This window comes from Aedes aegypti, unplaced genomic scaffold (genome assembly GCF_002204515.2).
Source record: "Aedes aegypti strain LVP_AGWG unplaced genomic scaffold, AaegL5.0 Primary Assembly AGWG_AaegL5_hic_scaff_1067_PBJ_arrow, whole genome shotgun sequence".
NCBI classification, from domain to species: Eukaryota; Metazoa; Arthropoda; class Insecta; order Diptera; family Culicidae; genus Aedes; species Aedes aegypti.
In genome coordinates, this window is record NW_018734480.1 from 32,159 (window position 1) to 48,824 (window position 16,666).

Below are 16,666 nucleotides of genomic sequence, written 5' to 3' on the forward strand. Positions count from 1 at the left end.
AATACAGCAATCGCTTCATAAAAGAACAACTATGTTCACAATAAACGACAATTTCGTCAGTTCTGAAGAACAATTTGGTTCAACTCAAATCGGCAATTTCACCGCAATTTCAAAAACAGATACAATTGGCAATTCGCCACCCCAAAGAAAATCGATTATCTTCAACACACGTTTCCATGATCCTCGTCGCCACTTTTATATCCTGTAAATAAAGAATAAAATAATATGTTAATCAGTCCACAGTCCGGGAAGTCTCCCCCTATGCGCCAACTGCAGCCAGTACTTATATCTTAGAAATCCCGTACACTGAGAAAAATCTACACGTCAAGGTCGTGTGTTTTACTTATAGATTTGCGCAAAGAGGAAAACCACATGACTTGAGTGTGGTAGCCATACACTGAAAGAAACTTTGGAGTAATGACAACTATCGCTTGGTTCTTAAAAATACTATGCGTGAAAATATTTGAGATAAATAGATTTGCGCTTGTGGTTACTACAATGCGGTTGAAATCGCTATGCTGTTGAGGGGTTGATTTAACTACTTTTAAATAGTTAAGAAAACTATAATTTTGCATTGAAGACAAACACATGTTTGCTCGTTTTTACCATGGGCATGGTAATAGTAACAACAATCCTCGATACTAATGACATTGCAAACTACGCCATTTTTCCATCGACTTGTGTGTTTATAGATGAATGAGAGTGCTCGGAAAGTGATTGATTTCTTTGTTCATGCATTTATATAATTATTCAAAACTAAGTATATTTATTTTGGAAAGAGCTAGATTGATCAACACAGTGATGGTAAGCAAATAGAGGATGATTTTGGCTAGTATTTACAACAAAAATATTCTATAGTTCACGTCCTGCTGCATTTTTTATGTTACAAAATTGACACGGTAGATCGTCGCTCTGTTTTTACTTCCATCGGTAAGTTGCAATACATTCAATATTTTCCAATTTCTAACAAACACGATTTTACAGGACATTGTACAAACGAAACCCCGTAGTACAAAATTTTCTAAATGGAAAGGAGCTTGTGAACCAAGAAATAATAGACAAAACACAAGCATTAAGTGCAGCTGGCAACTTCGCTAGGAGAAGAACATAGAAACATTTAATTCTTACCTTTTATAATATAATAATGCAACTAGTTTTGCAAAAACCTATTGATTAATAAACAATGCTTTAGCCGTAAGAATTGAATTCTATTATTGACTTAAAGATTCATACATAATGTATTTGGATTTGCAATTTTGCGGATTACCGACAGTAAATTTTAATCTGTCATGTATTCCGGAAATTTACAAGTTCAGATACATTATGTAAGGATCTTGCTAATGTTTTAAAATATTTTAGAATCATAAATATTAATGAAGCTCAATACACATATGTTGTAGTTTTAAACGCAACTCATAGTAGAAGCTTTGACTTTTGCTTGCGTTCAAATTTACCATGGAACGCGGTTAATTTCACTGCTTTTGCATTGCGCTCTCACCTTGGTAAAAAACACCATTTATTATTCTTGAAATAAATGCAATGGGTAGTCTGCACAAATCAAGTGGTGCTGTGCATTTAATTTAAACCATCAACATGGTAATTTTTACCGCAATGCTGTTTTCAGTGTATGGATTTCGTAATTGACTTCACGGTATAATAACATGTGTATCAACATTAGGTTGTCATGTGAAACAAACATGAATGTCTAAATATTAAATCATGAAAACCAACTGATTTGTTTATTGAATTCGAAATGTAGTGGCTTTGGATAGTTATGTGTGATAGAACATGAATGTCATGAGACTGAAAGAAGAAATTTGGTAGAAGAACTCTTGCTCCCCAAAATATGGATTCGAGGCTCCTCTGCTTGTCGCAAGCTCACTTGAATGTTTTTTTTTTTCAAGCAAGTGAGTCAGCAACAAGCGTGGCGCCGCAAATCCATATTTTGGGAAGCCCGGGATGAGCATATTTCATTTTATTCGAAGCCGAAAGCAAGGAAAATCTGTTAGTGGAATTCGATTCTCTTACACCATACATTATATCCAATGCTGGAAGTAATGCATTTCATTTATAGAAAATAAGAATGAACTCATCATCTTCACTCGGATATCTTCACTAATTGAAAGAAAAACGAATCCGCAAATTTTCCTCTAACACTTTCAGCTTCAGAATTTGCTTCTTCTCTTTGGAACATGATGATGACTGTCGTTCGACACGAGGTCCGACCGCAATTTAGTTCACTATGGGTTGATCACTAACGATTTAGAAATTTGGAACACGGAAATCGACAGCTAGCTCATCGATTTAAAAACGACCAACTTGAACATGATGAGCATGACACAAGATAACCATAAGTTAAACACACTGAATCCGTGTTGGATGATGATCTATGCACCCATAGGTTGACACACACGAATTTGAAATGGAAAGCTTCAGGAACTTATGTGGAAAATTATGGAATTCATGTTGTCGGTTGATGAATCGGTCCATGTAGCAAAATTAAAGAATTGAATGTGTATCACACACGATGTTTGTAAGAAAATCACAACAAATCGATATAGCCGTTCATGAATCGATCCATAATTTTAAGCACACGGATCAAACGTGTGGATTTTTCTCAGTGTAGGTACGAACTGATAAAAGGTACCAAGTCAAAAGGTAGAATAATTAATATCACTTGAGATAGGTAGACATGACAGTGACAGTTCCGTGTTTGCATTTGTTTACATCGGTAAAGGACCGGTGCATACACGGGGCTGTCATTTCCATAGAAGTCAAACTTGAAACGTCTCGTAAAAAGGCCTATTATGCGAGAAAATTTCTCGCAATTTATTTTTTCTCCGCAAAATTTTCGTTCGAAGAAAAAATTTAGATCGGTTTTTGGGTTCCGTGTGTACGTTCTTTTCGCCGTTTTTCGCCCGCTATGTGTCAAAGCGGTTCCCTTTCCCACCGTTCCATGTTTATGACGGGAACGATGCTAACGGAAAAAAACCCCACACAGTGAAGAAAAAAAAAACATAAAACGAACGCATTCGCTGCTGTAATTCGTATCGGTCGCTTGTAGTGAAAAATATCGAAAAGTAGTGAAATTTCGCGTTCGGGTGTTCGCAAAAGATGATAAATTTGCTGCCGAAGGTTTTGGTGACGATTCTTTCGAACCGCTAGAGCTGTCCGCCCGGAAACTATGTCCGATTTCAATCCGAGGTAAGCGTTGAAGTGATGCAGCGGAAAAACAAATGGTTGAAAAGGATGGCTGCTGCTGCTGGGGCTGCTGGGCATCAGTCGCGCAACAGAAATACATATTGTGGGCGCAGATCTACGGTGTCCCTCCCGGAGTGTGAAAGTGTATAGGCTTTGAAGGAATATGAAACCGGGATTCGAATAAGCAAAGAAGAGTTTTACGCTATTTAGATTGGATTCAGTTTGTTTTGTTTATTGCGCTTATTTCAATGTGAAGATTATCTGATTGGAGTTATTCTTATTCCCGACAAGGTCAAACAGTGTCCAAACCGATTCCGGTCCATATGTGAAAGTGTGTGAAGCTCCTTCAAAGCGAAAAGCAATCTCCCCCTGCTGCTGGCTTGTAAGGTTTGCGTTTCGTGAATGGCTAACAGTAATGTGATAGACAGTGAGACGATAACAAGCAGGCCTAGTCGCTGGCTAACTAAAGTCCTTTAACAACTACTAAACTAATCTCGGAGGAGGTCGCCTTCCGCGCATCGGAGCTGTGCGTGACAAACTACGGGACAAACGTGTGCGAGAAGATGAAATCGCCTCACGATTGGTTCAACGAGATCAAGCAAACCGAAAAGTACGTAGTAATCGCGTAAGATGTGTGGTTTTATGTCGTGAACATATTCGTTCAGGATTCTTATTGGTCGTGAAAGCTCGTATAGCAGAAGATAAGCGACGAAAATCCATAGTGGTGGCGGTGAGGGATCGATATGAATGGGATACTCTTCAAACAACATAATGTACACGGTGCGGCGCAAGCCGTTATTATCCGAAAAAAAAAACAAATCTGTCTAATTTGTGTTTATCAGTGTTGTATCAGTGCGTTTTGTTTCCATGGCTAAGCTGCATGAGTGGGCATAACTTTATTATGATCGTTTTGAAGTTACGTCGTTTTATGTGTCTAAGTTAAAAAATTCAAAAGAAAACAGAAATTTAGTCGGGTTTTCATTTAACATGATTATCAGATGAAATATACCATCAAAACTAAGGTCACTTGTTTAGTTACAGTCGACTTCCATAACTCGATGTTCAAGGGACCATCTTCGACTTATAGAATTATCGAATTTCGTACTTTCGAAGTTACTTTTTAGTGAATTGGCAACTTTTTTTCGACCTGGCCACAAAAAAGTCACTATTTCCAACAAAAAGTCACTTTTTTCAGAAAACAAATATCACTAAAGTCGGTTAGATTTTCAAACACAAACAACAAGAAATAGATATTTCGTCTTATAAAGACAATATTTAAGTCTTTAACATAGTGTGGTTTGGAGATCAAAGTGTCAAGAAAGAGGGATTCCTGGCCAACTTTCTGGAAGAATTTCAGCGGAAAATGTAACACGACATTCTGGGATAAGTTCAGAAGAACTACTAGTAAACTTTCTGCGGTACTCTTCGGCTATAGAAGGAGTCTTGAATCTGCCTTCTCCATCTGAAAGAACATCATCAAAACTCCTCCGGAATATCAACCAAAAAAAAAAAAACATCGAATAATTTGTCAGAAACTCGTACAGGGCTTCAAAAGCTCAGGGCTTCAAATTGTTGAGACCGGTGGCTCTTCAGGTGATAATTCCAGTTTTCATTGTGCGTTCGTTGAAAGACTGAATTTTTCATGACATGTATCTTGACTTGAGATCAATGTGCCAGCAAAGCCTACACGTTTCTACGTTTATGAACATTATTTTTCAATGGATCGCCATGCTTTATTCTTCTCAACACTAATTTTGCTTAAAATCATTTTAGAAATTACATCAAAATTTCCAATAAATAAGCTACACGTTCCTTTTTTTCGGGGGATTAACCAGCTTAAGGCTGAATTGAATCTTTATTCAATAACATTTTAACATAACATAACAACAAAGGGCCAGCTATACATTTTTTCCATTGGTAAACCCTTGATACTGTTTTTACACGATTTTGGTCAACTATTTCTATACAAAAATACGTTTTTATAATAATAATAGTATAATAGATTATAAAATCTAGGTATGCAAATTTATTGGAACGTCTAGTTGAAATGTAGATTGATATTCCAAGTACGCATAGAACCGTTCTCTAATTTCTTATGCAGAATATTTATCTATTTCGTTTTGTCTCGAGTTCGTCAAAAATCAATTGTATTCCCTGGGCTTGGGATTATATTTTCCAGGGAGCGATGAATTTTGATAATTGATCGCTGTTGTTAGTAGTTTTGATTAGATGTTGGGTGAATTTCAAAGCAATGGCAACCTTTTTATTACAAAATTTAGATTTTATCTTCTGACCTAAAATTCTGGTTAAACTACTGTACTATGCAGTTGGGCTGCACTAGGCTATCACTCATCAAAATTACTTTCACTTCGGGAAAATATAATTTCAAACTGGCGAGAAGATTACGAACTGAGGGTGGGTTAGGAGCACAATTAGACCCTTGAATGTGCAATGTGGGGTAGTAATTGGGAATGCCATTGACGGTTTGTAATCTTCTACGAGGTTTTCGAAAACCAACAGGGCGCGTGCACCGGGTTGCGGATAGGAGCAAAGGGAGATCAATAGCATCTACCTAAAATAATAGAACAAAAAGCCGTTCGATGATTAGGTAATGTTTAGCGATCTTCTATGGTGTTCTAGTACTATAAAATTCTTCACTCACTGGGAATTTTGGCCTTGATAATAACAATAGTGATAAAAACATAAAATAATACCTAATACTTGATAAGTACAATGTAGCTTCAATATAGTAATAAATGAAATAAAATCAATTTTCTATACTTGACAAGGTTTTGAAGACAATCAATGAGTGAAAGAACTACCTATTAGAAAAGCCACATCAGCTAAGGCTATACATATACAAATGTTGGTCATAGGGTCATGGCGAGCATTCGGTATGTACGTCTATGATTGATTCTTATCTAATAGGGGCACTAGAAGACCACGCGGACAATTTCGAAACAAATTATTTTTATACATCGGTCTTACGATCCGAAAGGCTCAGCTATGCTGCAAAGTCATTTTAAAAGCTATTCATTACTACTGTTTAATTGTTTATAATTCTAACAAAACTACATAATTAACTCATTACTAATCACTGTTTCTATATTCTCTTTTTCTCTCCTTCTTATCTGTTGCATGATTATGAGCATCACTAATATAACGCATGAGCATGCACAATAAGAATAATTTCAGGATTGAAAGCAGTACATGGATACCTGGATAGAATAGCTTCGAAAAGGGCGCTCAAAATATAATATTTCTGATCAGGGAAGTATTATTATTAAGGGTATGTATGTTTTTCCATTATTAACACTTAGATCACACAAACAAATGAACTAATAATATCAAATATTTTTAAAATATTTTTATTTGAATCAGTATCGTCAATCAGTGCAAAAACAGATAAAGTTTGTAAAGTTATCACCATCGATTGAATTGCGCTCTGTATAGTAATGTTCAATCAGTATCAAAATCTCCTAAAGCGTCGCATTGTGCCATCAGCAGCCCTCATATTGTTATTATTTTGTTGTTTATAAAATTTCTGGAAAGCGATCAGCATATTCTTTCTTACTTGTACAATGGCCGATCTATTTGGAATTTTAATAAGTCAAATCTAACTTCAAAACTCAAATTTAATTGCTCTCAGCACATTTACATTTTGCAGCATTAATCGCATTACTGTGTCAAGTCTTCTCCATTCCCTATACCCTACCCCAACCCTTCTTATCCTTTCCGATGGTGTTCAAGTGGTCCGCATAGACTATTACGGCCATTACCTATCCCTTCCCCCGGCTTTGGACTGACTTGCGCTCTCATTGCCCCACCAAACGCTGCAAAATGAAAATGAAATGAAAATGAGTTCGTCAAAAATCAATTGTATTATGGGTTACTGATTATTTGAAAAACAGTCCATTTTACTGAAATTATACCACAAATTTAACCTGAGTTTGTATTTTTGAATTTTGGATTTTGTCAGCATTTTTCCTGAATATTCTGAAATGCATCTATGTTTGTTTTTCCTAAGAAATCCTCAACAAAGTTGAAAATTATTCCTCGAATTATTCCACACCACAGATTTGTTAAAACTGCTTTGAATAATTCGTTTTGTACCTCAAATTCAGTATCATTAATTAATTTTAGTCAGTAAGTTCCTCATGAACAGAAGTTTCACTGAAAATTCTTAAGCTAGCTTGTTGTACGTTCATGCATTAGATCAACTACAAGTTTGAAATCATAAATATAAAATAGTAACCTAAACTAACCTAATACTCATCTCGTGAAAAATGAGAAGTCAAATCACCAATACGCTGTCATTTTGATAATTTATGGCAATCAACTCTTGTCCCAGATAGATAACTGTTAAGAAATATTTCAAATTACTACGGTTCTCTACATTCCAAATTCTGTAAATTCACTCAATATGTAGATTGGTCAATATACACATAGAACTTATTTTCTTGTCTAGTCATTTTTATGACTAATACTTGTAGTTTTGAAGTAACTTTTTGGTCACTAAAGTCACTACTGTTTTGCTGTCTGACCGCTACCAGCCCTGCGAAACGTCATTGCTATACCCATGTAGATCATTCCGTATAGATTCCGTAGATCATTTAGTTTGACTCATATTAACCTGACTAAGCTAACGATAACCAAAGCCTTTATAATCACTAAATGAATAATCACGAAATGGCATATCGAGTTCAATCCCTGTTGAGCTCGAATGTCAAGAAGTGTGGCTGCTAGTTTTCCAGCAAGCTGCTCCAGGACTGCAAAATGTTGTTTAGATTCATTTCAAGGCAAATATCTGTTAAAAACCGAAGAATCCTGCATTAATTAATTCTTATATACCTTATTTCATATCAAATTACGAAACGATGATCGTTTTAAACAGAACTGGCCCTGGAGCTGGAATGTGAGGAACAATGTGAAAATAAACAAAAAAACGGACTACGGTGGTTACTTATAGTTTTGACTTAGCTATGAACTGCTACCTATATTTATTGGATAAAATGTTACTGACTATCTTGCTAAATATTCTATTCTAACCATATATTTATTGAATATAATGAATAGTTTAACCCTTGGTTTTTGTCCTTCTTTCAAATTGAACAACTTTTTACTTGCAGGAGTCTATACTTAACAGGGTTGATTTCTATGAAATGATTCCGATAATTTTCAATTAAATATAATCTAGGATCTATTGGAACGCTTCGCAAAAGTTACGTGAAAATTCATGTACCTTCGATGGAACTGATGAGGTTCCTTAGTTCATGCGTTCATTCTGTGTTATCGATTCACGTAAGTGTTACGTGAAAAGCGCGATGAAAAAAAAACACGTGTAGATTGTTTTATTTATTTGAAATTGAATGTACCAGTGTAAAATCGACTCAAGTTGTGTTTTGGTTTGATTCGTGGTTAAGTCATTTTGTCTCTCCATTCAACGAAGCGGTGAAAGCAATGGTGAGGTTGCGAAAGTTGAAAATCTTACTCACGCCGTTTTGTAAATCCTGAAACTAAACGTTCTAAAAGTAAAAAATCGAGTTTGTTTAGAGCGGAACGTGTAGAATTTCATCTGCGAAACACGTAGGATTGATAAAGTAAATTAGTTTACTTTTCTGATTTGAGTCTGTTTGAATAAGTTTTCGAGATTTGATTCTATTGAATTCAATGTCATATCACTTGCGAAGATAGATGTTACATGGTAGAAATTGAAATTTTCGAGGTTAAAGCTGCAACTCGGAAATACTTATTCAAACTGCCGCAAATCAGAAGAGTAAACAACCTACTTTATCGATCCAACGTTTTTCGCAGAAGATATTCTACAAGTTCCACTCTGAACCAACTCGATGTTCACTTTTATAATGTTTAGTTTTAGGAACTATAAAACGATGTAAGTAAAACTCTCAACTTTCGCAATCTAACCACTACTTTTGACGCTCTGGAATATGAAGTGTCAAAATGACTTAACCAAGAATTTCAACAAAACACTACTTGAGTTAAAAAGAAAACAGTTTATCATTTTGTAAAGTTTTGAGGACACACCAGCCACTATCATCTGTAAAGGCAAATGACAGAAAGCTTAAAGTAGAAGGACCAAAGTTTGTCCAAGCTGTATACTCTTGAACACTCTACTTTTTAGTGTTTAGCTTATATTAAAGTTTGAAGACTTTTTCGAGTTGTAAGTTACTGTTCGGTGAGTTTTTTTGTATTGAACGACATTTAGAGTGATGTGCTAGTATCCATTGTATTAAGCATTGATCAGTGAGAACTGCAATTTTCCCAGCATTGCAGTGAATGATGCTGATACAAACCGATGCCAAACAATTCTTTCTCAAAACGGCTTTAGCATTGTACAATAACATTTTGATAAATCTTGATCTCTTTTTCAAAATTATGCAAAGAAAATGCATCTTACCGTATCGTATCGTTTTCAACTCCGTCGCAATCATTTTCCAGATTCGTCTCACAACTTACGGCTCACTGTGATGTATAGAGTGGTTAAAACACAACATATCAACGCTATAATAAAATGTTTTACTAGAATATATAGATCTACGGGCATCTCCCTCCATTCCTTCAGCATGATGGAATATACTAATTTCCTTTAAAATTAATTGTTTGTCATCAAAATTCAGCCCAAACATATGAACACAATTCCTTTTGACCGTACAATTATGGCATTTGCTCACAGTACAGCGAAAAAATCACAATCAAAGGAACCGTATTTTTACGTCGAGCATCGCGCACACATTGATGCGCACAAGCTTTTTTTTTCTCAGTATGACGGATTGAACTTTGTTTACATCTCGCATAACCTGTGATCTCGCCCTAAAAGCCATTGGTAAACGAGTTTGTAGCTTGTTTTTACCGAGCAAACGAATGGATTTACACGTTATTCAACAATGCTACGATGAAGAGAAGATCCTCCTCTATTTCCCAGTGGTGAAAGTTCCCATGCTGAGACATTAATTTGCTTAGAAACAAGGTGCTACACACTCGGTTACCAATGGCTTTTAGGGCGAGATCACAAGTTATGCGAGACATTTTCAATTATACGCGGCGGTTGAGGAAATTTCGTAAAATTTGGTGATTTTTTGAAGTTTTACGGCGTGTGATTGGAATGAAATCCTTCAGTAAAGAAGAACGAAGGTTTTCCAGAGTGAAAATAACTGCCCGGCAAAGTAAGTCATCCACGGGGCGGGGCGGGAAGAAACTTGTGTTGGAAAGTGGTGTGGCTCGCTAAGCATTTCTCTCAAATCGTGTTCGTCCATGCGATTTCGGTGAAAAATTGCAAAGTGGATAATTGAACTGAAGTTATTTACCGAAATACAGTAGTTTTATTGAATTTTTGGTGTACAAGTGTACAAACCATAACAGCTTTAACAAAATTACACTTGGATAATGAATCTATGTTGCAGGTAAGTTTGAATATCCGCCGTAGTGGAACATTTAAAGTTTGATACGACGAATAGTAGCGCTTACGACGAAGTAGAACAAAATCATAAAATTAAGTTCTGCAAATGCTGAAGGTGATCTATTCTTTTGATAATTTTCTTCTTTTTTCTTGAACTGCATTTTCAGTGGTAATAAACATTTGATTTTACTCTAATCAGTACGATTCGATGAAGGACGGATCTGGTGTTGTAGTAAATGAAGGTAAAAAAGTAAGACTCGATTAACAAATCATGACTGGAATTGAATGGCTTAACCTTTACAATACTTGGTATCGACATCGATGTTACAAAATTCTGTATCTTCGCCATTGTTCGATCGATGATAATAATATTTTCAGGAAATATCCCAAATAGGTTGTATTTTTGATGCATGCTTTAGAAATATTGAATTCGGTGAATTCATTGTAAATTTATCAATTTGACATATTGTATCACTTGTATCAGTTTGAAGACAGACATATTGTATCAGAATGTCTAATTTTTAAAGAAAGTTCTCAGGCCCATAATGTGAGACTAAGAAGACATGCTCTGATCTGGTGGGATGTAACGCCAGAAATAAGTGAAAATATGTGAGACTATCTTAATTCACTTGAATGTGAAAAATCATAAAATTCAAGCCATCATACACAGCAGCAGAAGAGGTTAAAAAATAGACAGAATCTTCAATATTCATGACACGATATTTAATCTTATCTGGGTCAAGGGGAAGGTCACTCTACGCACTTCATTCGGCACAACTGTGCCATTGGTGCGCCGAGGTGTGCCAAGCGTGCAAACATTACATGCCATAAAAATTCAATGAACTGAAATTATGGAAAAACGTTCTCAGTAAGCATTGAGTTTTTTCTTGTTTGTCTCTTGTCATACAAAATTTAAAATGCTCTGAATGTTTCATTACTTTCCCGACATGTACATGTAAAACTTCAATGGGAAGGTTTAGGAAACGGCCCACACGAATTCTAGACTAGACGGGAACTTTGATACTGAGCGTCAACGGTTGTGTACGGGAGCGTGGTGGAAGGGAAAGGAGTGCGAAGAATTGGGAGAATATTACGATGGAAGCACAGACAAACAGATGTTACAGCAAGAGCAATAATCAGTTTTTGTTCAATTGAATTACGAAACGCAAACAATAAAACCCAATGCTAAAAAAGTAACGCGTTTTCAAGACAAAGTAATCGATTAAAGAATATTCCTCTTGCCTAAGTTTGCCTAAACTTTAGTTTTTCGAAAAAGTTGAGAGCCTACAAATGTATGGAAAACATAAAATTTGTTAGAATTTTGTTCTACGAGAACCAAAAATTTGTGCCCGAAAAAGAGTCTTTAACCCTAAACACTTTTAATTTCTAAAAATAGTGAAATATTAGTGATGCGGACCACTGTGGAGGGCACGGCCACACTGCAGCCATTCAGTGCGTTCGGGGCTTTCATATGAGAGACTGCATAACCTTCCAAAATAAGCTTTTTTGTCCAAACGGTTCCTCGAATAAGGAGTGCATTGATTCTTATATTTGTATTCCCCCAGGTTCCCCTACATGTTTTCACCTATTTCTTCGGCTTCATAGTTTGCTTTGAGATACAGTCGACTCTCCACATCTCGATGTTCTACATCTCGATATCTCTCCCTATGTCAATAATTTCATAAGTCTCTTCAGTCTGCATACATTTTCACTCTCCATATCTCGATATCTCCATATCTCGATGTGTTTCTGTTGATTTTTCGTTCTCAATTTTCTCTCCGTATGTCGATATGACCAATATCGAAGGTTACTAGACCGAAGTTTTGGGATTCGAAACAAATTAGGAGCGCAAAATGACGTTTGTTTGTGTATTACTTTCGTGGCAACGGAGTGTTTTTCAATCTAGTATTCATTAAAAAATTGTTCTTTGTCTCGATCTCTCCCTATCTCGATGGTCCCTTCGATATCGAGATGTGGAGAGGTGACTGTAACAACAAGGTCACAGAAGCTCTTTTGTGTCATTTAATATAATATTTTTTTCACTATCGATTACAAATTGAACATGAGGCAAAGTCGATTCTATCACCTTTAGTTCGGTCCTGCTGGTTTGGTGCCGCTCTGTAGCTCAATTCTGAAAAAAAAGTTTATGAATATAAAATCATGTAGTACTTATATTGTTGGGAGATTCCTCCTGAATCCGATGCCAACGTGAAAATTTCGTTAAGTCCATGTTTGACATATAACAAACAACTCAGGTGCAATGTTACCACATTTTTTCCGAATCTCATCTGTGATTTCGGCCGAAAAAATCTTTTTTATCTTAAGACAACCTCCATAAATCTTGGTAAAAATCTGTGTTGTGCAAAAATCCCAAATTTATGTTTTTAGATCGAGAAGAACCTTTGCAAACGTATTATTAGTAATTTAAAGTTTCATAATTGCTTCTAAAAGTTTGAATACTTAAGTTTTTGAGATAAAAATCAATAAACAGAGTAATGGCATTTCTGCTTAATATCTCCCAAAACTGGGTACATAACTCGTGAAACATCCTAAAATCTTAAAAATCTTTTTTATCTCAAAAATCTGTGATCTGTGATCACAGATATCTGTAGGCAGGAACAGAAAAAAATCTGTGTAATTACAGATAAATCTGTGTATGTGGCATCACTGCTCAGGTGACTCAATGGTTGCTCAGATGGAAATTCCAGTTCACATTGGAAAGCTGTGCCAGTCAGTGTGCCGAAATGTGCCATAGCTGCGCAAGGCACACTGCGTAGAGTGACCACCCCCTTGATCTGGGTAAAAAAATCATAAATTTTGAGCCGTCGAAAGGTATCGGTGCATGATACTCTGAAAGTGGCTCCTTAGGGTTACTACGGTGACCATGTTCCCTAAATGACCACAACAGTGTCCAAACAGAAACAAATGAAAATATTCTATCAAAAAGATTAATGTTACATTGATTTTTAAATTTATTTGATGAAGTTTCTTGTATTTTATCCATAATGTCAATTTTAAAATACCCTATCCAAGTAATCACTAGCCCGCTAATTCGCCTTTTTGGAGTAAGAGGGCTATTTTACGGTTAATATAAGGCATGTCAGCTCTATAACAGCACTGTATTGGCGCACAGGGCGAAATAAAGTGCTATTTGATTACTTGGGTAGATACCAACAAATAAGGCTCTAAATTTGGAACCATCACCGAATTCAAAATTTGTAATGCAAGGAAGAAATATATCTAACTTCCATGTAATTTTTCTGGAAATCTCAACCAAATCGATTGAACGATGGTAAAGATACATAATTTTGAAAATTCGATGTCGGCACTTTGTAAGGGAAGAGCACCAATTTTCGACCTAACACTAATTTTCGGCCCACTTTGTATGAAAATTCGAAAATTGGTACAGATATCTGGTAGATCGACAATTAGTGTTTTTCCCCTACAGTAAAGGTCCACAAAGCTGCAACCGCAAACTAAAAATTCGTAAGTTTTCTTCGAGGTATACTTGCGCTTGCAGCTCATACAATAATTTGAATTCTTTCATACGAAAAAGCGTTACAGAGAGAAGGCATGAAGGTCGCAAGTTTCCAATATTAGCGTTACGTAATAAATGGACACTGCCCCAGAAGTAACAAATAACTAATCAAACTTTCGAATGAATTTTGATGCTATATTTTTTTATAATCACTGTAAATGAAAAACTTTAAATATTTTACATTTGCTTTGAATTTGTGGACTTATACCCAGTGTTGTGAAAAACTCAATTTCTCACAACTCACGCTTGAGATTTTTCATGCGTGAGTTGTCAATCATCAAGCAAATCAGCAGTCAAAAAATCATGGATGAGTTGGCTGACCTTTTTGACTCATCGTCTCGTACTTCCACAGCTTACTCACACACGGCAATAATTTCTTGTTAGTCTAGTAAAATTATATTAATCCTTTCTAACGTTAACAACAACATTCGGGTTTCACGAGTTTATGCCGGGTTTTACGACTGAATCATTTTTTACGATTTGAGTTGATTGAGTTGATTTTGCGTCAAAATCTCAAGCGTGAGATTTGCGAAGCAGATCTCTAATGAGTTTGCTCTCACGGGAGAGCGTATTGATTGAGATTTTGAGTGTGAGTCTATCAACACTGTTTATACCATAAAAAAGGCGTAACTTCAAAACGGGCCCTACGATTTTGTTTATTTTTTTCCCAGGCATGCGGATAAGCCATAGAAAACAGCTGGTTAGCACAGATTTGATCGAGATGTTATTCTAGATTTAATGGAGATTTTATTCGGTCTGGGGAACACCGCGAACATGTCTATGTGCTAGTGTGTAAATAATATACTTCCAAAGTCGATTCGTTCGGTGGGTACTTCGAGTGTGGATCGATCATTCGAAAGTGCTGCTGGGTAAACCGCAGACGACGAGAAAGTATCTGCCTAGCTGGAGGAAAATTCAAGAAAAGTGCCACTGAACTGAAGGGTTGTTGATTGGAGGTCTCGTGTTTCTTTATAGGCAGTGACAACATAGAGAAGGTTAATCTAAATATTGAACGAACGCAGCTATGTGTTCTAAGGATCACATAAAAGAAATGCATAGATTATGGTATGTACAGTATCGGACATAAAAAATGTTTTTTTTATTTAAAATTGGTAACTTCAGATAGTTATTTCTCCGACATTTTTCAATCGATTTTTTTCATTTTTCTGTGACAAATCGAAAATTGTCTGAATTTATGAGAACTATTGAAAAAGTTGTGTAAAAACAATTGATCCAGCTACATATGGATTAGAGACTAGGGTGATCAAAGTAATTTGGACAGACAGTTACGCGTATATAATTTGTCCATTTACGGCAAAATCAAATGGAGGTGACCAAATTATATACGCGTAACGCTCTGTCCAAAATACATAAAAAACCCTATGTGTCGAGTTATCATGCACGCATTTGCTCCTTATTATTCAATTAATAAATGCGCTGAAAACAAAGATGATTCGACGCACAATTTTTTGTACTACATTGCTTTTTATCCTGGTGCATTTATTTGTCAAAAATAAACCCATCTGTAGCTTTTGAATAAATAGTTTTCACACACATTTTTCAAACGTTCTTGAGAATTTAGTCAACTTGTACCTAGTTCGTTACAGGAAAATCCGTTCCGAAACGACGAAGATATAGTCATCTGAAAACATTTTGTATAGGAAAATAGCTTTGGTTTATTTTATATGTCTGATACTGTAGGTACTCATGGTAGGTATAGAAACTATTTGCAGTTCGTCACTTGGTAGGAATGGATACTTCAAAATAATTATTACAAGCAAAAGAGACGGATCTTAATTACTTTGTAAGGAAAACAAAAGCTATACATGTCACAGAAAAGACATCCTTTTTACTTCCACACTGCTTCATTTATTCATGCGAAGCTGTTTGAAATTGTGAAATTGCAATGTTCTGAAATGATTTTCGTTAGCACCCTCTTATTTGCTTAAAACACTGTATCTATCTAATTTGACATAACAATTGAGACATAGGGCAGTGCTGGGCAAGATGAACTGATTTTTGATGAATGTGATCATATTTTTTTTTATTTCTAATGGCATGGAATCGTTTCTTTATCATGTTTTCTATCATCCATAAACATAACGGTTACAAAACATAACAATTTAATTTAATAAAACGACTAAACAAAAAGGATGTTTTTTAGTTGGCTTAAATACACTGTGGGGCAAATTGAGCATCCCCAACTAGTCAAGAAGAATTAAGGCTAAATAGCCCGTCATTCGTTTTGACTGCCATGTTGATTTTGCAGCTTGCAATTTCGAAGGGATAAAAATCATTCATCATAAGTAATATTGATCCAGAAAAGTATCACTACTTGCAATTACATGCAGAAAGTATCTTCTTCTTCTTGGCATTAACGTCCTTACTGGAACAGAGCCTGCTTCTCAGCTTAATGTTCTTGTGAGAACTTCCACAGTTATTAACTGAGAGCTTTCTTTGCCAAATTTGCCATTTTCGCATTCGTATATCGTGTGGCAGGTACGATTATA

General features: G+C 35.8%; 1 protein-coding gene across 3 annotated transcripts in view; it reads left to right on the plus strand.

The window, feature by feature from the left end:
- The first annotated feature begins 2,988 nt into the window (after nt 1-2,988).
- LOC110680225 overlaps nt 2,989-16,666 on the plus strand; it is a 39,612-nt gene continuing 25,934 nt past the window's right edge. For 2 of the 3 annotated variants that reach the window (XR_002502796.1, XM_021856042.1), the window contains exons 1-2: nt 2,989-3,204; nt 3,493-3,811. Coding sequence is in view for 2 of the 3 variants with exons in the window: in XM_021856042.1 (XP_021711734.1) it covers nt 3,765-3,811 (47 nt within the window). In the remaining variant the exon portion in view is untranslated. The remainder of the gene's footprint in view (nt 3,205-3,492; nt 3,812-16,666) is intronic. The other variant, XM_021856043.1, reaches the window with a different exon arrangement.